The sequence below is a fragment of the Oncorhynchus keta genome, chromosome 8, assembly GCF_023373465.1.
Source record: "Oncorhynchus keta strain PuntledgeMale-10-30-2019 chromosome 8, Oket_V2, whole genome shotgun sequence".
Classification (NCBI taxonomy): domain Eukaryota; kingdom Metazoa; phylum Chordata; class Actinopteri; order Salmoniformes; family Salmonidae; genus Oncorhynchus; species Oncorhynchus keta.
In genome coordinates, this window is record NC_068428.1 from 48,014,732 (window position 1) to 48,040,631 (window position 25,900).

The window sequence follows — 25,900 nt, forward strand, 5'->3', positions numbered from 1 at the left end:
ACGGATCACCACCTCAAGCTGAACCTCGGCAAGACGGAGCTGCTCTTCCTCCCGGGAAGGACTGCCCGTTCCATGATCTCGCCATCACGGTTGACAACTCCATTGTGTCCTCCTCCCAGAGCGCTAAGAACCTTGGCGTGATCCTGGACAACACCCTGTCGTTCTCAACTAACATCAAGGCGGTGGCCCGTTCCTGTAGGTTCATGCTCTACAACATCCGCAGAGTACGACCCTGCCTCACACAGGAAGCGGCGCAGGTCCTAATCCAGGCACTTGTCATCTCCCGTCTGGATTACTGCAACTCGCTGTTGGCTGGGCTCCCTGCCTGTGCCATTAAACCCCTACAACTCATCCAGAACGGCGCAGCCCGTCTGGTGTTCAACCTTCCCAAGTTCTCTGACGTCACCCCGCTCCTCCGCTCTCTCCACTGGCTTCCAGTTGAAGCTCGCATCCACTACAAGACCATGGTGCTTGCCTACGGAGCTGTGAGGGGAACGGCACCTCAGTACCTCCAGGCTCTGATCAGGCCCTACACCCAAACAAGGGCACTGCGTTCATCCACCGCTGGCCTGCTCGCCTCCCTACCACTGAGGAAGTACAGTTCCCGCTCAGCCCAGTCAAAACTGTTCGCTGCTCTGGCCCCCAATGGTGGAACAAACTCCCTCACGACGCCAGGACAGCGGAGTCAATCACCACCTTCCGGAGACACCTGAAACCCCACCTCTTTAAGGAATACCTAGGATAGGATAAGTAATCCTTCTCACCCCCCTTTAAGATTTAGATGCACTATTTTAAAGTGACTATTCTACTGGATGTCATAAGGTGAATGCACCAATTTGTAAGTCGCTCTGGATAAGAGCGTCTGCTAAATGACTTAAATGTAAAAATGTAAATGTTTGCAGACGATACAACAGTAGTGGGCTTGTTTACCAACAACGACGAGACGGCCTACAGGGAGGCGGTGAGGGCACTCGGAGTGTGGTGTCAGGAAAACAACCTCTCACTCAACATCAACAAAACAAAGGAGATGATTGTGGACTTCAGGAAACAGCAGAGGGAACACCCCCCTATCCACATCGATGGGACAGTAGTGGAGAAGGTGGAAAGCTTCAAGTTCCTCAGCGTACACATCACAGGCTAATTTAATTGGTCCATCCACACTGACAGCGTGGTGAAGAAGGCGCAACAGCACCTCTTCAACCTCAGGAGGCTAAAGAAAATTTGGCTTGTGACCTAAAGCCCTGTCAAACTTTTACAGATGCATAATCGAGAGCATCCTGTCGGGGGCTGTATCACCGCCTGGTACGGCAAGTGCACCGCCCTCAACCGTAAAGCTCTCCAGAGGGTAGTGAGGTCTGCCCAATGCATCACCAGGGGCAAACTACCTGCCCTCCAGGACACCTACAGCACCCGATGTCACAGGAAGGCCATAAAGATCATCACAGACAACAACCACCCGAGCCACTGTCTGTTCACACCGCTACCATCCAGAAGGAGAGGTCAGTACAGGTGCATCAAAGCAGGGACCGAGAGACTGAAAAACAGCTTCTATGTCAATGCCATCAGACAGTTAAACAGCCATCACTAACACAGACCAATACAATATGGACCGACCGTGCTTCCACACCTGCATTGTTTGCTGTTTGGGGTTTTAGGCTGGGTTTCTGTACAGCACTTTGAGATATCAGCTGATGTACGAAGGGCTTTATGAGTACATTTGATTTGATTTATCAGTCATCTGGTGAAAACATAAATCATTAAGATCTTGACATGATGCCTTACTTCCTAGGATAGATAAATAAATAACAAATAAAATAATAAATAACTAGCTTCCCTTCCAACAGTGAGACTGTTCTTCAACAAGTTTACATGATGGAATAAGAGTTTGCCTTATGACCATTTGAAAAATGTTTATATAAATTACAAACCGTTATTTAAAGAAGCTTAAATAGGCACGAATGACTCTCAACTTTAACTTTTAACCGTGTCAAATTTTTTATTTTTTATTTTATTTTTATTTATATATTTTAGACTCCAGAGCTCTTTATTGCAGAGTTTTGGGTCTGAGCATCAGACTCCAGAGCTCTTTATTGCAGAGTTTTGGGTCTGAGCATCAGACTCCAGAGCTCTTTATTGCAGAGTTTTGGGTCTGAGCATCAGACTCCAGAGCTCTTTATTGCAGAGTTTTGAGTCTGAGCATCAGGCTCCAGAGCTCTTTATTGCAGAGTTTTGGGACTTCTTTATTGCAGAGTTTCGGGCCAGAGCTCCAGAGCTCTTATTGCAGAGTTTTTTGGGCTCTGAGCATCAGACTCCAGAGCTCTTTATTGCAGAGTTTTGGGTCTGAGCATCAGACTCCAGAGCTCTTTTTAGTTTTGCAGAGCTCCAGAGCTCTTTTTGGGTCTGAGCATCAGACTCCAGAGCTCTCTTTATTGCAGAGCTCTTTTTGCAGAGTTTTGGGCCTGAGCAGATCAGAGCTCCAGAGCTCATCAGACTCATTGCAGAGTTTTGAGTCTGAGCATCAGGCTCCAGAGCTCTTTATTGCAGAGTTTTGAGTCTGAGCATCAGACTCCAGAGCTCTTTATTGCAGAGTTTTGAGTCTGAGCATCAGACTCCAGAGCTCTTTATTGCAGAGTTTTGGGTCTGAGCATCAGGCTCCAGAGCTCTTTATTGCAGAGTTTTGGGTCTGACTCCAGAGCTCTTCATTGCAGAGTTTTCTCAATGACGTGGTCGGTTTTGAATAATATTTATTCATGTGGTTTGTGCTGGCTGAAATACAGTGCGTTGAGATGCTACTGGAAACTTTTGTAACAAACATTTAACATTCATTGTTACACCTCTGCAGTTACAGACTGCAACCTGATACATGTTGATTTGATTTGATTTTGTTGTTCAAACAGCGTAATTATGAATTATTACAATTCATTTTTATTTTATTACATATGTATACATAACCAAAATATAAACTCAACATGCAAAGTGTTGGTCCCGTGTTTCGTGAGCTGAAATAAAAGATCCCAGAAATGTTCCATTTAGACAAAAACCTGTTTTCTCTCAAATGTTGTGGACAAATGTGTTTATATCCCTGTTAGTGAGCATTTCTGCTTTTACCAAGATAATCCATCCACCTGACAGATGTGGCATATCAAGAAGTGGATTAAACAGCATGGTCATTACACAGGTGAACCTTGTGCTGGGGACAATAAAAAGCCTTTCTAAATTGTGACGTTTTGTCACACAACATAATGCTACAGATGTATCAAGTTATGAAGGAGCATGTAAATGGCATGCTGACTGCAGGAATGTCCACCAGAGCTGTTGCTCAGAGGATTTTATGTTCATTTCTCTACCTTAAGCCGCTGTAACGTCGTTTTAGAGAATTTGGCAGTACATCCAACAGGCCTCACAACCGCAGACCACATCTAACCACCCCAGCCCATGACCTCCACATCCACAGACCACATCTAACCACCCCAGCCCATGACCTCCACATCCACATCTAACCACCCCAGCCCATGACCTCCACATCCACAGACCACATCTAACCACCCCAGCCCATGACCTCCACATCCACAGACCACATCTAACCACCCCAGCCCATGACCTCCACATCCACAGACCACATCTAACCACCCCAGCCCATGACCTCCACATCCACAGACCACATCTAACCACCCCAGCCCATGACCTCCACATCCACAGACCACATCTAACCACCCCAGCCCATGACCTCCACATCCGGCTTCTTCACCCGGTCTGAGACCAGCCACATGGACGGCTGATGAAACGGAGGAGTATTTCTGTAATAAAGCCCTTTTGAGGGGGAGTAAAAACATATTCTGATTGGCTGGGCATGGCTCCCCAGTGGGTGGACTAACAAAGAGTCACGTCACTGAACAACAACCAAAATGAAACGGGGGGTTAGGAGGGGTTAGGAGGGGTTCTGAGAGACACTCATGGGTGTGTCCACTGAAAGTTGCATAGCAACAACAACTGGGACCTAAAAGACGCCCACCCACTGAGGCAAACAAAAGAAAAGCCCACACCAAACTTAAAGACCAAACTTAAAGACCAAACTTAGAAAGACCAAACTTATAAAGACCAAACTTAAAGACCAAACTTATGAAAACCAAACTTATAAAGACCAAACTTAAAGACCAAACTTATAAAGACCAAACTTATAAAGACCAAACTTAAAGACCAAACTTAAAGACCAAACTTAAAGACCAAACTTAAAGACCAAACTTATAAAGACCAAACTTAAAGACCAAACTTATAAAGACCAAACTTAAAGACCAAACTTAAAGACCAAAAAGACCAAACTTAAAGACCAAACTTATAAAGACCAAACTTAAAGACCAAACTTAAAGACCAAACTTATAAAGACCAAACTTAAAGACCAAACTTATAAAGACCAAACTTAAAGACCAAACTTAAAGACCAAACTTATAAAGACCAAACTTAAAGACCAAACTTAAAGACCAAACTTAAAGACCAAACTTATAAAGACCAAACTTAAAAACCAAACTTATAAAGACCAAACTTAAAGACCAAACTTTTTTTATTTTATTTTTATTTCACCTTTATTTAACCAGGTAGGCTAGTTGAGAACAAGTTCTCATTTGCAACTGCGACCTGGCCAAGATAAAGCATAGCAGTGTGAACAGACAACACAGAGTTACACATGGAGTAAACTATTAGCAAGTCAATAACACAGTAGAAAAAATGGGCAGTCTATATACAATGTGTGCAAAAGGCATGAGGAGGTAGGCGAATAATACAATTTTGCAGATTAACACTGGAGTGATAAATGATCAGATGGTCATGTACAGGTAGAGATATTGGTGTGCAAAAGAGCAGAAAAGTAAATAAATAAAAACACTATAAAAACAGTATGGGAATGAGGTTGGTGAAAATGGGTGAGCTATTTACCTATAGACTATGTACAGCTGCAGTGATCGGTTAGCTGCTCGGATAGCTGATGTTTGAAGTTGGTGAGGGAGATAAAAGTCTCCAACTTCAGCGATTTTTGCAATTCGTTCCAGTCACAGGCAGCAGAGTACTGGAACGAAAGGCGGCCAAATGAGGTGTTGGCTTTAGGGATGATCAGTGAGATACACCTGCTGGAGCGCGTGCTACGGATGGGTGTTGCCATCGTGACCAGTGAACTGAGATAAGGCGGAGCTTTACCTAGCATGGACTTGTAGATGACCTGGAGCCAGTGGGTCTGGCGACGAATATGTAGTGAGGGCCAGCCGACTAGAGCATACAAGTCGCAGTGGTGGGTGGTATAAGGTGCTTTAGTGACAAAACGGATGGCACTGTGATAGACTGCATCCAGTTTGCTGAGTAGAGTGTTGGAAGCCATTTTGTAGATGACATCGCCGAACTCGAGGATCGGTAGGATAGTCAGTTTTACTAGGGTAAGCTTGGCAGCGTGAGTGAAGGAGGCTTTGTTGCGGAATAGAAAGCCGACTCTTGATTTGATTTTTGATTGGAGATGTTTGATGTGAGTCTGGAAGGAGAGTTTGCAGTCTAGCCAGACACCTAGGTACTTATAGATGTCCACATATTCAAGGTCGGAACCATCCAGGGTGGTGATGCTAGTCGGGCATGCGGGTGCAGGCAGCGATCGGTTGAAAAGCATGCATTTGGTTTTACTCGCATTTAAGAGCAGTTGGAGGCCACGGAAGGAGTGCTGTATGGCATTGAAGCTCGTTTGGAGGTTTGATCACACAGTGTCCAATGACGGGCCGAAAGTATATAGAATGGTGTCGTCTGCGTAGAGGTGGATCAGGGAATCGCCCGCAGCAAGAGCAACATCATTGATATATACAGAGAAAAGAGTCGGCCCGAGAATTGAACCCTGTGGCACCCCATAGAGACTGCCAGAGGACCGGACAGCATGCCCTCCGATTTGACACACTGAACTCTGTCTGCAAAGTAATTGGTGAACCAGGCAAGGCAGTCATCCGAAAAACCGAGGCTGTTGAGTCTGCCGATAAGAATATGGTGATTGACAGAGTCGAAAGCCTTGGCGAGGTCGATGAAGACGGCTGCACAGTACTGTCTTTTATCGATGGCGGTTATGATATCGTTTAGTACCTTGAGTGTGGCTGAGGTGCACCCGTGACCGGCTCGGAAACCAGATTGCACAGCGGAGAAGGTACGGTGGGATTCGAGATGGTCAGTGACCTGTTTGTTGACTTGGCTTTCGAAGACCTTAGATAGGCAGGGCAGGATGGATATAGGTCTATAGCAGTTTGGGTCCAGGGTGTCTCCCCTTTGAAGAGAGGGATGACTGCGGCAGCTTTCAATCCTTGGGGATCTCAGACGATATGAAAGAGAGGTTGAACAGGCTGGTAATAGGGGCTGCGACAATGGCGGCAGATAGTTTCAGAAATAGCGGGTCCAGATTGTCAAGCCCAGCTGATTTGTACGGGTCCAGGTTTTGCAGCTCTTTCAGAACATCTGCTATCTGGATTTGGGTAAAGGAGAACTTGGGTGAGGAACTACGGGGGGGCGGAGCTGTTGGCCGAGGTTGGAGTAGCCAGGCGGAAGGCATGGCCAGCCGCTGAGAAGTGCTTATTGAAGTTTTCGATAATCATGGATTTATCGGTGGAGACCGTGTTTCCTAGCCTCAGTGCAGTGGGCAGCTGGGAGGAGGTGCTCTTGTTCTCCATGGACTTCACAGTGTCCCAGAACTTTTTGGAGTTGGAGCTACAGGATGCAAACTTCTGCCTGAAGAAGCTGGCCTTAGCTTTCCTGACTGACTGCGTGTATTGGTTCCTGACTTCCCTGAACAGTTGCATATCACGGGGGCTATTCGATGCTATTGCAGTCCGCCACAGGATGTTTTTGTGCTGGTCGAGGGCAGTCAGGTCTGGAGTGAACGAAGGGCTGTATCTGTTCTTGGTTCTGCATTTTTTGAACGGAGCATGCTTATCTAAAATGGTGAGGAAGTTACTTAAAGACTTAAACTTAAAGACCAAACTTATAAAGACCAAACTTAAAGACCAAACTTAAAGACCAAACTTAAAGACCAAACTTAAAGACCAAACTTAAAGACCAAACTTATAAAGACCAAACTTAAAGACCAAACTTATAAAGACCAAACTTAAAGACCAAACTTAAAGACCAAACTTAAAGACCAAACTTAAAGACCAAACTTAAAGACCAAACTTATAAAGACCAAACTTAAAGACCAAACTTATAAAGACCAAACTTAAAGACCAAACTTAAAGACCAAACTTAAAGACAAAACTTAAAGACAAAACTTATAAAGACCAAACTTAAAGACCAAACTTGTAATGAGTTTCCTCCTCTTCTTCCAGAAAGAGGAGAGGCGACCAAACTGGATCAGAGGACCAATACGCGGCGTGGTAATTTTCCATGGTACTTTTTAATGCTATCAGGTACACATGAACAAACTAACAAAACAAAAAATGTGAAAACTCAAATTACAGTCCTATCTGGTGCACACACAGAGACAGGAAACAATCACCCACAAACACACAGTGAAACCCAGGCCACCTAAGTATGATTCTCAATCAGAGGCAGGTGTCATTAGTTGTCTCTGATTGAGAATCATACTTAGGTGGCCTGGGTTTCACTGTGTGTTTGTGGGTGATTGTTTCCTGTCTCAGTGTGTGCACCAGATAGGACTGTTTTTTGAGTTTTCACATTTCTTGTTTTGTTAGTTTGTTCATGTGTACCTTATAGCATTAAAAAGTACCATGGAAAATTACCAGCCGCGTATTGGTCCTCTGATCCGTTTCGCCTCCTCTTCGGAAGAAGAGGAGGAAACTCATTACAGAATCACCCACCAAAATCGGACCAAGCGGCGTGGTAAAGGACAGCGACGACAGCAGCAGCAGCATCAACAACAGAGGCCACCATCACAGGAGGAATGGACATGGGAGGATGTATTGGACGGCAAGGGTTGCTACACCTGGGAGGAGATCCTGGCGGGAAAGGATCGCCTTCCATGGGAACAGGTGGAGGCAGCTAGGAAAGCAGAGGCAGCCGGAGAGAGGAGCTGGCAATGTGAGGAGCCAGCACGGCAGTGCGACAGGTACGAGAGGCAGCCCCAAATTTTTTTTGGGGGGGCACACGAGGGGTGGTACTAAGCCAGGTAGCAGACCTGAGCTCACTCCTCGTGCTTATGATAAGCAGCGCATTACTGGTCAGGCACCGTGTTATGCGGTTGAGCGCACGGTGTCGCCAGTGCGTGTCCATAGCCCGGTGCGCTATAGGGCAGCCCCCCGAGAGTGCCATGCGAGTGTGGGCATTGAGCCAGGGCGTATGGTGCCTGCTCAGCGGGTCTGGTCGCCGGTACGCAGTCTTGGTCCAGGTTATCCTGCGCCGGCTCTGCGTGCTGTGTCTCCGGGCGCTGGGAGGGTGCAGTGCGTCCTCTGCCTGCGCTCCGCTCGTACCGGGCAACTGTGGGAGTGGAGCCTAGGGGAGAGGTGCGTGTAGTAAGCACTAGATCTCCCGTGCTTACCCACAGCCCGGTTCAACCTGTGCCTGCACTCTGGAGGGTCCGGGCTCGAGTAGTTGTCCAGCCTGGGGAAGTGGTGCCAAGGTTGCGCACCAGAGCTCCAGTGCTCCCCCACAGCCCGGTCTTTCAGGCTCCTTCTAACACCAAGCCTCCTGAAAGTCTCCCCAGCCTGGTAGTTCCTGTGGCAGCCCCACGCACCAGGCTGTCTCTCAGTCTCCTCCCTGCAGGTGCTCCCGCCTGTCCGGCGCCGCTGCCGGAGCCTCCGCCTGTCCGGCGCCGCTGCCGGAGCCTCCCGCCTGTCCGGCGCCGCTGCCGGAGCCTCCCGCCTGTCCGGCGCCGCTGCCGGAGCCTCCCGCCTGTCCGGAGCCTCCCGCCTGTCCGGCGCCGCTGCCGGAGCCTCCCGCCTGTCCGGCGCCGCTGCCGGAGCCTCCCGCCTGTCCGGCGCCGCTGCCTGAGCCTCCCGCCTGTCCGGCGCCGCTGCCGGAGCGTCCCGCCTGTCCGGCGCCGCTGCCTCCTGTAGCAGCTCCACGCACCAGGCTGTCTCTCTGTCTCCTCTCTGCAGGTGCTCCCGCCTGTCCGGCGCCGCTGCCGGAGCGTCCCGCCTGTCCTGCGCCGTTGCCGGAGCGTCCCGCCTGTCCGGCGCCGCTGCCGGAGCCTCCCGCCTGTCCGGCGCCACTGCCGGAGCGTCCCGCCTGTCCGGCGCCGCTGCCGGAGCCTCCCGCCTGTCCGGCGCCGCTGCCGGAGCGTCCCGCCTGTCCGGCGCCACTGCCGGAGCCTCCCGCCTGTCCGGGCGCCGCTGCCGGAGCCTCCCGCCTGTCCGGCGCCGCTGCCGGAGCGTCCCGCCTGTCCGGCGCCGCTGCCGGAGCCCCTCAGCCCAGAGGCGCCAGAGCCCTCAGCCCAGAGGCGCCAGAGCCCCTCAGCCCAGAGGCGCCAGAGCCCCTCAGCCCAGAGGCGCCAGAGAGCCCCTCAGCCCAGAGGCGCCAGAGCCCCTCAGCCCAGAGGCGCCAGAGCCCCTGTCCCTCTGTCCAGAGCCCCTGTCCCTCTGTCCAGAGCTTCTGTCCCTCTGTCCAGAGCCCCTGCCCCTCTGTCCCGAGCTGCCCCTCTGTCCAGTGGGGTCATTGAGAGGGGTTGCCATGGTGAGAAAGCCACGGAGGCGGAAAATAAGGCGGACAAAGACAAGGGTGAAGTGGGGTCCGCGTCCCGCGCCAGAACCGCCACCGCGGACAGACGCCCACCCAGACCCTCCCCTATAGGTCAAGGTTTTGCGGCCGGAGTCCGCACCTTTGGGGGGGGGGGTACTGTCACGTTCTGACCTTTATTTTCTGTGTTTTGTGTTTAGTTAGTATGGTCAGGGCGTGAGTTGGGTGGGCAGTCTATGTTTGTTTGTCTAGGTTTTGGGAATTTCTATGTTTCGGCCTAGTATGGTTCTCAATCAGAGGCAGGTGTCATTAGTTGTCTCTGATTGAGAATCATACTTAGGTGGCCTGGGTTTCACTGTGTGTTTGTGGGTGATTGTTTCCTGTCTCTGTGTGTGCACCAGATAGGACTGTTTTTTGAGTTTTCACATTTCTTGTTTTGTTAGTTTGTTCATGAGTACCTTATAGCATTAAAAAGTACCATGGAAAATTACCACGCCGCGTATTGGTCCTCTGATCCGTTTCGCCTCTCCTCTTCGGAAGAAGAGGAGGAAACTCATTACAAAACTTATAAAGACCAAACTTAAAGACCAAACTTAAAGACCAAACTTAAAGACCAAACTTATAAAGACCAAACTTAAAGACCAAACTTATAAAGACCAAACTTAAAGACCAAACTTAAAGACCAAACTTAAAGACAGGAAGGAAAGAAAGGTGGAGAAAAACGGAAAATCAGGAAAATCAGATTGGAGGAAAATTGGGAACTAAAAGAGTTGACCCACCATATCCGTCAAGACAACTGGAGCACTGGGCCAGACACTCTTAAATGTCACCTGGGCCAGACACTCTTAAATATCACCTGGGCCAGACACTCTTAAATATCACCTGGGCCAGACACTCTTAAATATCACCTGGGCCAGACACTCTTAAATATCACCTGGGCCAGACACTCTTAAATATCACCTGGGCCAGACACTCTTAAATATCACCTGGGCCAGACACTCTTAAATATCACCTGGGCCAGACACTCTTAAATATCACCTGGGCCAGACACTCTTAAATATCACCTGGGCCAGACACTCTTAAATATCACCTGGGCCAGACACTCTTAAATAACACCTAGGCCAGACACTCTTAAATATCACCTGGGCCAGACACTCTTAAATATCACCTGGGCCAGACACTCTTAAATATCACCTGGGCCAGACACTCTTAAATATCACCTGGGCCAGACACTCTTAAATATCACCTGGGCCAGACACTCTTAAATATCACCTGGGCCAGACACTCTTAAATATCACCTGGGCCAGACACTCTTAAATATCACCTGGGCCAGACACTCTTAAATATCACCTGGGCCAGACACTCTTAAATAACACCTGGGCCAGACACTCTTAAATATCACCTGGGCCAGACACTCTTAAACATCACCTGGGCCAGACACTCTTAAACAACACCTAGGCCAGAAACTCTTAAATATCACCTGGGCCAGACACTCTTAAATATCACCTGGGCCAGACACTCTTAAATATCACCTGGGCCAGACACTCTTAAATATCACCTGGGCCAGACACTCTTAAATATCACCTGGGCCAGACACTCTTAAATATCACCTGGGCCAGACACTCTTAAATATCACCTGGACCAGACACTCTTAAATATCACCTGGGCCAGACACTCTTAAATATCACCTGGGCCAGACACTCTTAAATATCACCTGGGCCAGACGCTCTTAAATGTCACCTGGGCCAGACACTCTTAAATATCACCTGGGCCAGACACTCTTAAATATCACCTGGGCCAGACACTCTTAAATATCACCTGGGCCAGACACTCTTAAATATCACCTGGGCCAGACGCTCTTAAATATCACCTGGGCCAGACACTCTTAAATATCACCTGGGCCAGACGCTCTTAAATATCACCTGGGCCAGACACTCTTAAATATCACCTGGACCAGACACTCTTAAATATCACCTGGGCCAGACACTCTTAAATATCACCTGGGCCAGACACTCTTAAATAACACCTAGGCCAGACACTCTTAAATATCACCTGGGCCAGACACTCTTAAATATCACCTGGGCCAGACACTCTTAAATATCACCTGGGCCAGACACTCTTAAATATCACCTGGGCCAGACACTCTTAAATATCACCTGGGCCAGACACTCTTAAATATCACCTGGGCCAGACACTCTTAAATATCACCTGGGCCAGACACTCTTAAATATCACCTGGGCCAGACACTCTTAAATATCACCTGGGCCAGACACTCTTAAATAACACCTGGGCCAGACACTCTTAAATATCACCTGGGCCAGACACTCTTAAACATCACCTGGGCCAGACACTCTTAAACATCACCTAGGCCAGAAACTCTTAAATATCACCTGGGCCAGACACTCTTAAATATCACCTGGGCCAGACACTCTTAAATATCACCTGGGCCAGACACTCTTAAATATCACCTGGGCCAGACACTCTTAAATATCACCTGGGCCAGACACTCTTAAATATCACCTGGGCCAGACACTCTTAAATATCACCTGGACCAGACACTCTTAAATATCACCTGGGCCAGACACTCTTAAATATCACCTGGGCCAGACACTCTTAAATATCACCTGGGCCAGACGCTCTTAAATGTCACATGGGCCAGACACTCTTAAATATCACCTGGGCCAGACACTCTTAAATATCACCTGGGCCAGACACTCTTAAATGTCACCTGGGCCAGACACTCTTAAATATCACCTGGGCCAGACGCTCTTAAATATCACCTGGGCCAGACACTTTTAAATATCACCTGGGCCAGACGCTCTAAATATCACCTGGGCCAGACGCTCTTAAATGTCACCTGGGCCAGACACTCTTAAATATCACCTGGGCCAGACACTCTTAAATATCACCTGGGCCAGACACTCTTAAATATCACCTGGGCCAGACACTCTTAAATGTCACCTGGGCCAGCACAGCTGAAACACATTCCTAGTATCACATACTGACTAACGAGGTGACACCAATTGGTGCGCCATACATGCTAACGAGTTATACATGCTAACGAGTTATACGAGCTGAAGTCCAACCTCAAAACATAAATGGAAAAACCAAAGCCTGTAAAACTAACAATCAGAATACAGGAACAAGACCAGAAAGAGAGGATTATGGAGGGAGATGATGGTTCATCATAGGAGACCATGTGTAACACTCCCCATATGTACCCAGCTCCTCCATTACCCTATCCATGACTATCTCTCTCTCTCTCTCTCTCTCTCTCTCTCTGTCTATCTCTCTCTCTCTCTGTCTCTCTCTCTCTCTCTCTCTCTCTCTCTCTCTCTCTCTCTCTCTCTCTCTCTCTCTCTCTCTCTCTCTCTCTCTCTCTCTCTCTCTCTCTCTCTCTCTCTCTCTCTCTCTCTCTCCTCCTTCTCTCTGGTCCTCCCCCCTCCTTCTCTCTGGTCCTCCCTCCTCCTTCCCTCTGGTCCTCTCTCCTCCTTCCCTCTGGTACTCTCTCCTCCTTCCCTCTGGTCCTCTCTCCTACCTTCCCTCTGGTCCTCTCTCCTCCTTCTCTCTGGTCCTCCCTCCTCCTTCCCTCTGGTCCTCTCTCCTACCTTCCCTCTGGTCCTCTCTCCTCCTTCCCTCTGGTCCTCTCTCCTCCTTCCCTCTGGTCCTCTCTCCTCCTTCCCTCTGGTCCTCTCTCCTACCTTCCCTCTGGTCCTCTCTCCTCCTTCTCTCTGGTCCTCTCTCCTACCTTCCCTCTGGTCCTCTCTCCTACCTTCCCTCTGGTCCTCTCTCCTACCTTACCTCTGGTCCTCTCTCCTCCTTCTCTCTGGTCCTCTCTCCTCCTTCTCTCTGGTCCTCTCTCCTCCTTCTCTCTGGTCCTCTCTCCTCCTTCTCTCTGGTCCTCTCTCCTCCTTCTCTCTGGTCCTCTCTCCTCCTTCCCTCTGGTCCTCTCTCCTACCTTCCCTCTGGTCCTCTCTCCTCCTTCCCTCTGGTCCTCTCTCCTCCTTCTCTCTGGTCCTCTCTCCTACCTTCCCTCTGGTCCTCTCTCCTCCTTCCCTCTGGTCCTCTCTCCTACCTTCTCTCTGGTCCTCTCTTCTCCTTCTCTCTGGTCCTCTTTCCTCCTTCTCTCTGGTCCTCTCTCCTCCTTCTCTCTGGTCCTCTCTCCTACCTTCCCTCTGGTCCTCTCTCCTCCTTCCCTCTGGTCCTCTCTCCTACCTTCTCTCTGGTCCTCTCTTCTCCTTCTCTCTGGTCCTCTTTCCTCCTTCTCTCTGGTCCTCGCTCCTACCTTCTCTCTGGTCCTCTCTTCTCCTTCTCTCTGATCCTATCTCCTCTGTCCCTCTGGTCCTCTCTCCTATCTTCCCTCTAACTCTGTCTCCAATTCTATCGCTGAATCTGTTCCCCTTCCTTCCTACGCCCCTCTCTCTGTCTCCCCTCTCTCTGTATCTCCTCTCTCTGTATCCCCTCTCTCTATCTCTCCTCTCTCTGTCTCCCCTCTCTCTATCTCCCCTCTCTCTATCTCTCCTCTCTCTGTCTCCCCTCTCTCTGTCTCCCCCTCTCTCTATCTCCCCTCTCTCTGTCTCCTCTGTCTCCTCTGTCTTCCCTCTCTTACTCCCCTCTCTCTGTCTCTCCTCTCTCTGTCTCCCCTCTCTCTTTCTCCCCTCTCTCTATCTCCCCTCTCTCTGTCTCCTCTGTCTCCCCTCTCTCTGTCTCCCCTGTCTCCTCTGTCTTCCCTCTCTATCTCTCCTCGCTCTATCTCCCCTCTCTCTGTCTCCCCTCTCTCTGTCTCCCCTCTCTCTGTCTCCCCTCTCTCTATATCCCCTCTCTCTCTCTCCTCTCTCTATCTCCCCACTCTCTATCTCCCCTCTCTCTATCTCCCCTCTCTCTGTCTCCCCTCTCTCCTCTCAGTTAGAGGTTAGTTAGAGGCCAGCCCACCTGTTTTAAAAGTGAGCTTTTAGCTATTATCGGCTAGCCCATCTATACGCACATCACTAAGGAATTAACATGGTCCACACACATACACAGTCGCGAAGAAGACATGACAGCAGACTTGTCATGGGCCCTCAGATCCTCATACATTTCTACAGCTGCACCAGTGAGAGCATCCTGACTGGCTGCAACACCGCCTGGTATGACAACTGCTTGATCGCAAGGCGCTACAGAGGCTAGTGCGTACGGCCCAGTATATCACCGAGGCCAAGCTTCCTGCCATCCAGGACCTCTACACCAGGCGGTGTCAGAGGAAAGCCCTAAAAATTGTCAAAGACTCCAGCCACCAAAGTCATAGACTGTCCAGCAAGGCAAGCGGTACCGATGCACCGAGTCTGGAGCCAACAGGACCCTAAACAGCGTCTGCCACCCCAATGAGACTATTACAGAGTTAACCAAATAGCTACCCAGAGTTTCTGCATTTTTCCATTTTGCACTCATCACATGTAGTTCTGCTGCTGTTTGTTATCTAGCCTGTTGCCTAGTAACTGTATCCCTACCTATGTAGACATAATGTATCTACCTCAATTACCTCGTACCCCTGCACATTGACTCAGTACTGGTACCCTGTGGACAGAGCCAAGTTATCATTACTCATTGACTCAGTACTGGTACCCAGTGTATATAGCCAAGTTATCATTGACTCAGTACTGGTACCCTGTGTATATAGCCAAGTTATCATTGACTCAGTACTGGTACCCTGTGTATATAACCTAGTTATCATTGACTCAGTACTGGTACCCAGTGTATATAGCCAAGTTATCATTGACTCTGTACTGGTACCCTGTGGACAGAGCCAAGTTATCATTGACTCAGTACTGGTACCCTGTGGACAGAGCCAAGTTATCATTGACTCTGTACTGGTACCCTGTGTATATAACCTAGTTATCATTGACTCAGTACTGGTACCCTGTGTATATAGCCAAGTTATCATTACTCATTGACTCAGTACTGGTACCCAGTGTATATAGCCAAGTTACCATTGACTCAGTACGGGTACCTGTGGACAGAGCCAAGTTATCATTGACTCTGTACTGGTACCCTGTGTATATAACCTAGTTATCATTGACTCAGTACTGGTACCCAGTGTATATAACCTAGTTATCATTGACTCAGTACTGGTACCCTGTGGACAGAGCCAAGTTATCATTGACTCTGTACTGGTACCCTGTGTATATAGCCAAGTTATCATTGACTAAGTACTGGTACCCTGTGGACAGAGCCAAGTTATCATTGACTCTGTACTGGTACCCTGTGGACAGAGCCAAGTTATCATTGACTCAGTACTGGTACCCTGTGGACAGAGCCAAGTTATCATTGACTCTGTACTGGTACCCCGTGTATATAACCAAGTTATCATTGACTCAGTACTGGTACCCAGTGGACAGAGCCAAGTTATCATTGACTCAGTACTGGTACCTGTGGACAGAGCCAAGTTATCATTGACTCAGTACTGGTACCCTGGGACAGAGCCAAGTTATCATTGACTCAGTACTGGTACCCTGTGGACAGAGCCAAGTTATCATTGACTCAGTACTGGTACCCTGTTATCATTGACTCTGTACTGGTACCCTGTGGACAGAGCCAAGTTATCATTGACTCTGTACTGGTACCCTGTGTATATAGCCAAGTTATCATTACTCATTGACTCAGTACTGGTACCCAGTGTATATAACCAAGTTATCATTATCATTGACTCAGTACTGGTACCCTGTGGACAGAGCCAAGTTATCATTGACTCTGTACTGGTACCCTGTGTATATAGCCAAGTTATCATTACTCATTGACTCAGTACTGGTACCCAGTGTATATAACCAAGTTATCATTACTCATTGACTCAGTACTGGTACCCTGTGGACAGAGCCAAGTTATCATTGACTCTGTACTGGTACCCTGTGTATATAGCCAAGTTATCATTACTCATTGACTCTGTACTGGTACCCTGTGTATATAGCCAAGTTATCATTACTCATTGACTCAGTACTGGTACCCAGTGTATATAACCAAGTTATCATTGACTCTGTACTGGTACCCTGTGTATATAGCCTAGTTATCATTGACTCAGTACTGGTACCCAGTGTATATAACCTAGTTATCATTGACTCAGTACTGGTACCCTGTGTATATAGCCTAGTTATCATTGACTCAGTACTGGTACCCAGTGTATATAGCCTAGTTATCATTGACTCAGTACTGGTACCCAGTGTATATAGCCTAGTTATCATTGACTCAGTACTGGTACCCAGTGTATATAACCTAGTTATCATTGACTCAGTACTGGTACCCTGTGTATATAGCCTAGTTATCATTGACTCAGTACTGGTACCCAGTGTATATAGCCTAGTTATCATTGACTCAGTACTGGTACCCAGTGTATATAGCCAAGTTATCATTGACTCAGTACTGGTACCCAGTGTATATAACCAAGTTATCATTGACTCAGTACTGGTACCCAGTGTATATAACCTAGTTATCATTACTCATTGACTCAGTACTGGTACCCAGTGTATATAGCCTAGTTATCATTGACTCAGTACTGGTACCCAGTGTATATAACCTAGTTATCATTGACTCAGTACTGGTACCCTGTGTATATAGCCTAGTTATCATTGACTCAGTACTGGTACCCAGTGTATATAACCTAGTTATCATTGACTCAGTACTGGTACCCAGTGGACAGAGCCAAGTTATCATTGACTCAGTACTGGTACCCTGTGTATATAGCCAAGTTATCATTACTCATTGACTCAGTACTGGTACCCAGTGTATATAACCTAGTTATCATTGACTCAGTACTGGTACCCAGTGTATATAACCAAGTTATCATTGACTCAGTACTGGTACCCAGTGTATATAACCAAGTTATCATTGACTCAGTACTGGTACCCAGTGTATATAACCAATATATCGTTACTCATTGTGTATTTATTCCTTGTGTTATTATTTTTCAATTATTTCTCTATTTTTCTCTCTGTGTTGCTGTGAAGATTGGTGCATTATCAAGGTAAAGATAGCAGTTAGTCATTAGTGGCTAGCCCACCTGTGTGTGTTATCAAGGTAAAGTTAGCGTTTAGCTGTTAGTGGCTAGCCCAGTACCTGTGTGTTTTATCAAGGTAAAGTTAGCGTTTAGCTGTTAGCGTCTAGCCCAGTACCTGTGTGTGTTATCAAGGTAAAGTTAGCGTTTAGCTGTTAGCGGCTAGCCCAGTACCTGTGTGCGTTGCCGTGGCTGCCAGGCCTCTTCCAGAGCATAGCTAACGAAGGGTCCACTGCAGACACAGCACTCCAGCAGGACAGGGCTAGCCAGCTGGTGGTTGGTTCTCACCCCCCATGGTCCGCCCCCAAGGTGCACCACAGACTCCGCCTCCTTCTGCTTAGCATCACCGTGGTGACGGCTCAACATCTTCCACTTCCTGACCTGCAGAACCGAGACAAAACACAAGTTTTGTAACCCAGCATTGTAACCTAGTGATGTAACCTAGTGTTGTAACCTAGTGTTGTAACCCAGCATTGTAACCCAGCATTGTAACCTAGTGTTGTAACCTAGTGTTGTAACCTAGTGTTGTAACCCAGCATTGTAACCTAGTGTTGTAACCCAGCATTGTAACCTAGTGTTGTAACCCAGCATTGTAACCTAGCATTGTAACCTAGCATTGTAACCCAGCATTGTAACCAGTGTTGTAACCCAGCATTGTAACCTAGTGTTGTAACCCAGCATTGTAACCTAGTGTTGTAACCTAGTGTTGTAACCTAGTGTTGTAACCCAGCATTGTAACCTAGTGTTGTAACCTAGTGTTGTAACCTAGTGTTGTAACCTAGTGTTGTAACCTAGTGTTGTAACCTAGTGTTGTAACCCAGCATTGTAACCTAGTGTTGTAACCCAGCATTGTAACCTAGTGTTGTAACCTAGTGTTGTAACCTAGTGTTGTAACCTAGTGTTGTAACCCAGCTTTGTAATCTAGTGTTGTAACTCAGCTTTGTAACCTAGTGTTGTAACCTAGTGTTGTAACCTAGTGTTGTAACCCAGCTTTGTAATCTAGTGTTGTAACTCAGCTTTGTAACCTAGTGTTGTAACCTAGTGTTGTAACCTAGTGTTGTAACCCAGCTTTGTAACCTAGTGTTGTAACCTAGTGTTGTAACCTAGTGTTGTAACCCAGCTTTGTAACCCAGCATTGTAACCTAGCGTTGTAACCCAGCTTTGTAACCCAGCATTGTAACCTAGTGTTGTAACCTAGTGTTGTAACCTAGTGTTGTAACCTAGTGTTGTAACCTAGTGTTGTAACCCAGCGTTGTAACCTAGTGATGTAACCCAGCATTGTAACCCAGCATTGTAACCTAGTGTTGTAACCTAGTGTTGTAACCTAGTGTTGTAACCTAGTGTTGTAACCCAGCATTGTAACCTAGTGTTGTAACCCAGCATTGTAACCTAGTGTTGTAACCTAGTGTTGTAACCTAGTGTTGTAACCTAGTGTTGTAACCCAGCATTGTAACCTAGTGTTGTAACCCAGCATTGTAACCTAGTGTTGTAACCCAGCATTGTAACCCAGCATTGTAACCTAGTGTTGTAACCTAGTGTTGTAACCCAGCATTGTAACCTAGTGTTGTAACCTAGTGTTGTAACCTAGTATTGTAACCTAGTGTTGTAACCTAGTGTTGTAACCTAGTGTTGTAACCCAGCATTGTAACCTAGTGTTGTAACCCAGCATTGTAACCTAGTGTTGTAACCCAGCATTGTAACCTAGTGTTGTAACCTAGCATTGTAACCCAGTGTTGTAACCCAGCATTGTAACCTAGTGTTGTAACCTAGTGTTGTAATCTAGTGTTGTAACCTAGTGTTGTATCCTAGTGTTGTAACCGAGTGTTGTAACTCAGCATTGTAACCTAGTGTTGTAACCCAGCATTGTAACCTAGTGTTGTAACCTAGTGTTGTAACCTAGTGTTGTAACCCAGTGTTGTAACCTAGTGTTGTAACCCAGCATTGTAACCTAGTGTTGTAACCTAGTGTTGTAACCTAGTGTTGTAACCTAGTGTTGTAATCTAGTGTTGTAACCTAGTGTTGTAACCTAGTGTTGTAACCCAGCATTGTAACCTAGTGTTGTAACCTAGTGTTGTAACCTAGTGTTGTAACCGAGTGTTGTAACTCAGCATTGTCTAGTGTTGTAACCCAGCATTGTAACCTAGTGTTGTAACCTAGTGTTGTAACCTAGTGTTGTAACCCAGTGTTGTAACCTAGTGTTGTAACCCAGCATTGTAACCTAGTGTTGTAACCTAGTGTTGTAACCTAGTGTTGTAACCTAGTGTTGTAATCTAGTGTTGTAACCTAGTGTTGTATCCTAGTGTTGTAACCCAGCATTGTAACCTAGTGTTGTAACCTAGTGTTGTAACCTAGTGTTGTAACCCAGCATTGTAACCTAGTGTTGTAACCTAGTGTTGTAACCCAGCATTGTAACCTAGTGTTGTAACCCAGCATTGTAACCCAGCATTATAACCTAGTGTTGTAACCCAGCATTGTAACCCAGCATTGTAACCTAGTGTTGTAACCTAGTGTTGTAACCTAGTGTTGTAACCCAGCATTATAACCTAGTGTTGTAACCTAGTGTTGTAACCTAGTGTTGTAACCCAGCATTGTAACCTAGTGTTGTAACCTAGTATTGTAACCCAGCATTGTAACCTAGTGTTGTAACCTAGTGTTGTAACCCAGCATTGTAACCTAGTGTTGTAACCTAGTGTTGTAACCTAGTGTTGTAACCCAGCTTTGTAATCTAGTGTTGTAACCCAGCTTTGTAATCTAGTGTTGTAACCTAGTGTTGTAACCTAGTGTTGTAACCTAGTGTTGTAACCTAGTGTTGTAACCTAGTGTTGTAACCTAGTGTTGTAACCCAGCTTTGTAACCTAGTGTTGTAACCCAGCGTTGTAACCTAGTGTTGTAACCTAGTGTTGTAACCCAGCATTGTAACCTAGTGTTGTAACCTAGTGTTGTAACCTAGTGTTGTAACCCAGCATTGTAACCTAGTGTTGTAACCTAGTGTTGTAACCTAGTGTTGTAACCTAGTGTTGTAACCCAGCTTTGTAACCTAGTGTTGTAACCTAGTGTTGTAACCCAGCATTGTAACCTAGTGTTGTAACCTAGTGTTGTAACCCAGCTTTGTAACCCAGCATTGTAACCTAGTGTTGTAACCCAGCTTTGTAACCCAGCATTGTAACCTAGTGTTGTAACCTAGTGTTGTAACCTAGTGTTGTAACCTAGTGTTGTAACCCAGCATTGTAACCCAGCATTATAACCTAGTGTTGTAACCTAGCATTGTAACCCAGTGTTGTAACCCAGCATTGTAACCCAGCTTTGTAACCCAGCATTATAACCTAGTGTTGTAACCTAGTGTTGTAACCCAGCATTGTAACCTAGTGTTGTAACCCAGCATTATAACCTAGTGTTGTAACCTAGTGTTGTAACCCAGCATTGTAACCTAGTGTTGTAACCCAGTGTTGTAACCCAGCATTGTAACCTAGTGTTGTAACCTAGTGTTGTAACCCAGCATTGTAACCCAGCATTGTAACCCAGTGTTGTAACCTAGTGTTGTAACCCAGCATTGTAACCTAGTGTTGTAACCTAGTGTTGTAACCCAGCATTGTAACCTAGTGTTGTAACCTTGTGTTGTAACCCAGCGTTGTAACCTAGTGTTGTAACCTAGTGTTGTAACCTAGTGTTGTAACCCAGCATTGTAACCTAGTGTTGTAACCCAGCATTGTAACCTAGTGTTGTAACCCAGCATTGTAACCTAGTGTTGTAACCTAGTGTTGTAACCTAGTGTTGTAACCCAGCATTGTAACCTAGTGTTGTAACCCAGCATTGTAACCTAGTGTTGTAACCTAGTGTTGTAACCTAGTGTTGTAACCCAGCATTGTAACCTAGTGTTGTAACCTAGTGTTGTAACCTAGTGTTGTAACCCAGCATTGTAACCTAGTGTTGTAACCTAGTGTTGTAACCTAGTGTTGTAACCTAGTGTTGTAACCTAGTGTTGTAACCCAGCATTGTAACCTAGTGTTGTAACCCAGCATTGTAACCTAGTGTTGTAACCTAGTGTTGTAACCTAGTGTTGTAACCTAGTGTTGTAACCCAGCTTTGTAATCTAGTGTTGTAACTTAGCTTTGTAACCTAGTGTTGTAACCTAGTGTTGTAACCTAGTGTTGTAACCTAGTGTTGTAACCTAGTGTTGTAACCCAGCTTTGTAATCTAGTGTTGTAACTCAGCTTTGTAACCTAGTGTTGTAACCTAGTGTTGTAACCTAGTGTTGTAACCCAGCTTTGTAACCTAGTGTTGTAACCTAGTGTTGTAACCTAGTGTTGTAACCCAGCTTTGTAACCCAGCATTGTAACCTAGCGTTGTAACCCAGCTTTGTAACCCAGCATTTTAACCTAGTGTTGTAACCTAGTGTTGTAACCTAGTGTTGTAACCTAGTGTTGTAACCTAGTGTTGTAACCTAGTGTTGTAACCCAGCGTTGTAACCTAGTGATGTAACCCAGCATTGTAACCCAGCATTGTAACCTAGTGTTGTAACCTAGTGTTGTAACCTAGTGTTGTAACCTAGTGTTGTAACCCAGCATTGTAACCTAGTGTTGTAACCCAGCATTGTAACCTAGTGTTGTAACCTAGTGTTGTAACCTAGTGTTGTAACCTAGTGTTGTAACCCAGCATTGTAACCTAGTGTTGTAACCCAGCATTGTAACCTAGTGTTGTAACCCAGCATTGTAACCCAGCATTGTAACCTAGTGTTGTAACCTAGTGTTGTAACCCAGCATTGTAACCTAGTGTTGTAACCTAGTGTTGTAACCTAGTATTGTAACCTAGTGTTGTAACCTAGTGTTGTAACCTAGTGTTGTAACCCAGCATTGTAACCTAGTGTTGTAACCCAGCATTGTAACCTAGTGTTGTAACCCAGCATTGTAACCTAGTGTTGTAACCTAGCATTGTAACCTAGTGTTGTAACCTAGTGTTGTAACCGAGTGTTGTAACTCAGCATTGTAACCTAGTGTTGTAACCCAGCATTGTAACCTAGTGTTGTAACCTAGTGTTGTAACCTAGTGTTGTAACCCAGTGTTGTAACCTAGTGTTGTAACCCAGCATTGTAACCTAGTGTTGTAACCTAGTGTTGTAACCTAGTGTTGTAACCTAGTGTTGTAATCTAGTGTTGTAACCTAGTGTTGTAACCTAGTGTTGTAACCCAGCATTGTAACCTAGTGTTGTAACCTAGTGTTGTAACCTAGTGTTGTAACCCAGCATTGTAACCTAGTGTTGTAACCTAGTGTTGTAACCCAGCATTGTAACCTAGTGTTGTAACCCAGTGTTGTAACCTAGTGTTGTAACCCAGCATTATAACCTAGTGTTGTAACCCAGCATTGTAACCCAGCATTGTAACCTAGTGTTGTAACCTAGTGTTGTAACCTAGTGTTGTAACCCAGCATTATAACCTAGTGTTGTAACCTAGTGTTGTAACCTAGTGTTGTAACCCAGCATTGTAACCTAGTGTTGTAACCTAGTATTGTAACCCAGCATTGTAACCTAGTGTTGTAACCTAGTGTTGTAACCCAGCATTGTAACCTAGTGTTGTAACCTAGTGTTGTAACCTAGTGTTGTAACCCAGCTTTGTAATCTAGTGTTGTAACCCAGCTTTGTAATCTAGTGTTGTAACCTAGTGTTGTAACCTAGTGTTGTAACCTAGTGTTGTAACCTAGTGTTGTAACCCAGCTTTGTAACCTAGTGTTGTAACCCAGCGTTGTAACCTAGTGTTGTAACCTAGTGTTGTAACCCAGCATTGTAACCTAGTGTTGTAACCTAGTGTTGTAACCTAGTGTTGTAACCCAGCATTGTAACCTAGTGTTGTAACCTAGTGTTGTAACCTAGTGTTGTAACCTAGTGTTGTAACCCAGCTTTGTAACCTAGTGTTGTAACCTAGTGTTGTAACCCAGCATTGTAACCTAGTGTTGTAACCTAGTGTTGTAACCCAGCTTTGTAACCCAGCATTGTAACCTAGTGTTGTAACCCAGCTTTGTAACCCAGCATTGTAACCTAGTGTTGTAACCTAGTGTTGTAACCTAGTGTTGTAACCTAGTGTTGTAACCCAGCATTGTAACCCAGCATTATAACCTAGTGTTGTAACCTAGCATTGTAACCCAGTGTTGTAACCCAGCATTGTAACCCAGCTTTGTAACCCAGCATTGTAACCTAGTGTTGTAACCTAGTGTTGTAACCCAGCATTGTAACCTAGTGTTGTAACCCAGCATTGTAACCTAGTGTTGTAACCTAGTGTTGTAACCCAGCATTGTAACCTAGTGTTGTAACCCAGCATTGTAACCCAGCATTGTAACCTAGTGTTGTAACCTAGTGTTGTAACCCAGCATTGTAACCCAGCATTGTAACCCAGTGTTGTAACCTAGTGTTGTAACCCAGCATTGTAACCTAGTGTTGTAACCTAGTGTTGTAACCCAGCATTGTAACCTAGTGTTGTAACCTAGTGTTGTAACCCAGCGTTGTAACCTAGTGTTGTAACCTAGTGTTGTAACCTAGTGTTGTAACCCAGCATTGTAACCTAGTGTTGTAACCCAGCATTGTAACCTAGTGTTGTAACCCAGCATTGTAACCTAGTGTTGTAACCTAGTGTTGTAACCTAGTGTTGTAACCCAGCATTGTAACCTAGTGTTGTAACCCAGCATTGTAACCTAGTGTTGTAACCTAGTGTTGTAACCTAGTGTTGTAACCCAGCATTGTAACCTAGTGTTGTAACCTAGTGTTGTAACCCAGCATTGTAACCTAGTGTTGTAACCCAGCATTGTAACCTAGTGTTGTAACCTAGTGTTGTAACCCAGCGTTGTAACCTAGTGTTGTAACCTAGTGTTGTAACCTAGTGTTGTAACCCAGCATTGTAACCTAGTGTTGTAACCTAGTGTTGTAACCTAGTGTTGTAACCCAGCATTGTAACCTAGTGTTGTAACCCAGCATTGTAACCTAGTGTTGTAACCTAGTGTTGTAACCTAGTGTTGTAACCCAGCATTGTAACCTAGTGTTGTAACCTAGTGTTGTAACCCAGCATTGTAACCTAGTGTTGTAACCCAGCATTGTAACCTAGTGTTGTAACCTAGTGTTGTAACCTAGTGTTGTAACCCAGCATTGTAACCTAGTGTTGTAACCCAGCATTGTAACCTAGTGTTGTAACCTAGTGTTGTAACCCAGCGTTGTAACCTAGTGTTGTAACCTAGTGTTGTAACCTAGTGTTGTAACCTAGTGTTGTAACCCAGCATTGTAACCTAGTGTTGTAACCTAGTGTTGTAACCTAGTGTTGTAACCCAGCGTTGTAACCTAGTGTTGTAACCTAGTGTTGTAACCTAGTGTTGTAACCCAGCATTGTAACCTAGTGTTGTAACCTAGTGTTGTAACCTAGTGTTGTAACCCAGCATTGTAACCTAGTGTTGTAACCTAGTGTTGTAACCTAGTGTTGTAACCCAGCATTGTAACCTAGTGTTGTAACCTAGTGTTGTAACCTAGTGTTGTAACCTAGTGTTGTAACCCAGCATTGTAACCTAGTGTTGTAACCTAGTGTTGTAACCTAGTGTTGTAACCTAGTGTTGTAACCCAGCATTATAACCTAGTGTTGTAACCTAGTGTTGTAACCTAGTGTTGTAACCTAGTGTTGTAACCTAGTGTTGTAACCCAGCATTGTAACCCAGCATTATAACCTAGTGTTGTAACCTAGCATTGTAACCCAGTGTTGTAACCCAGCATTGTAACCCAGCTTTGTAACCCAGCATTATAACCTAGTGTTGTAACCTAGTGTTGTAACCCAGCATTGTAACCTAGTGTTGTAACCCAGCATTATAACCTAGTGTTGTAACCTAGTGTTGTAACCCAGCATTGTAACCTAGTGTTGTAACCCAGCATTGTAACCAGCATTGTAACCTAGTGTTGTAACCCAGTGTTGTAACCCAGCATTGTAACCCAGCATTGTAACCCAGTGTTGTAACCTAGTGTTGTAACCCAGCATTGTAACCTAGTGTTGTAACCTAGTGTTGTAACCCAGCATTGTAACCTAGTGTTGTAACCTAGTGTTGTAACCCAGCGTTGTAACCTAGTGTTGTAACCTAGTGTTGTAACCTAGTGTTGTAACCTAGTGTTGTAACCCAGCGTTGTAACCTAGTGTTGTAACCTAGTGTTGTAACCTAGTGTTGTAACCTAGTGTTGTAACCTAGTGTTGTAACCTAGTGTTGTAACCCAGCGTTGTAACCTAGTGTT

At 46.0% G+C, this 25,900-nt stretch overlaps 1 protein-coding gene across 2 annotated transcripts in view; it reads right to left on the bottom strand.

Moving 5' to 3' along the window:
- The window catches only part of sgk1 (serum/glucocorticoid regulated kinase 1), a 335,423-nt gene that overhangs the window by 68,744 nt on the left and 240,779 nt on the right, over positions 1-25,900 (bottom strand). For both annotated transcript variants that reach the window (XM_052524603.1, XM_052524604.1), the window contains exon 2: positions 17,831-18,037. In XM_052524603.1, coding sequence (XP_052380563.1) covers positions 17,831-18,022 — 192 coding nt within the window. In that variant the 5' untranslated portion in view covers positions 18,023-18,037. The remainder of the gene's footprint in view (positions 1-17,830; positions 18,038-25,900) is intronic.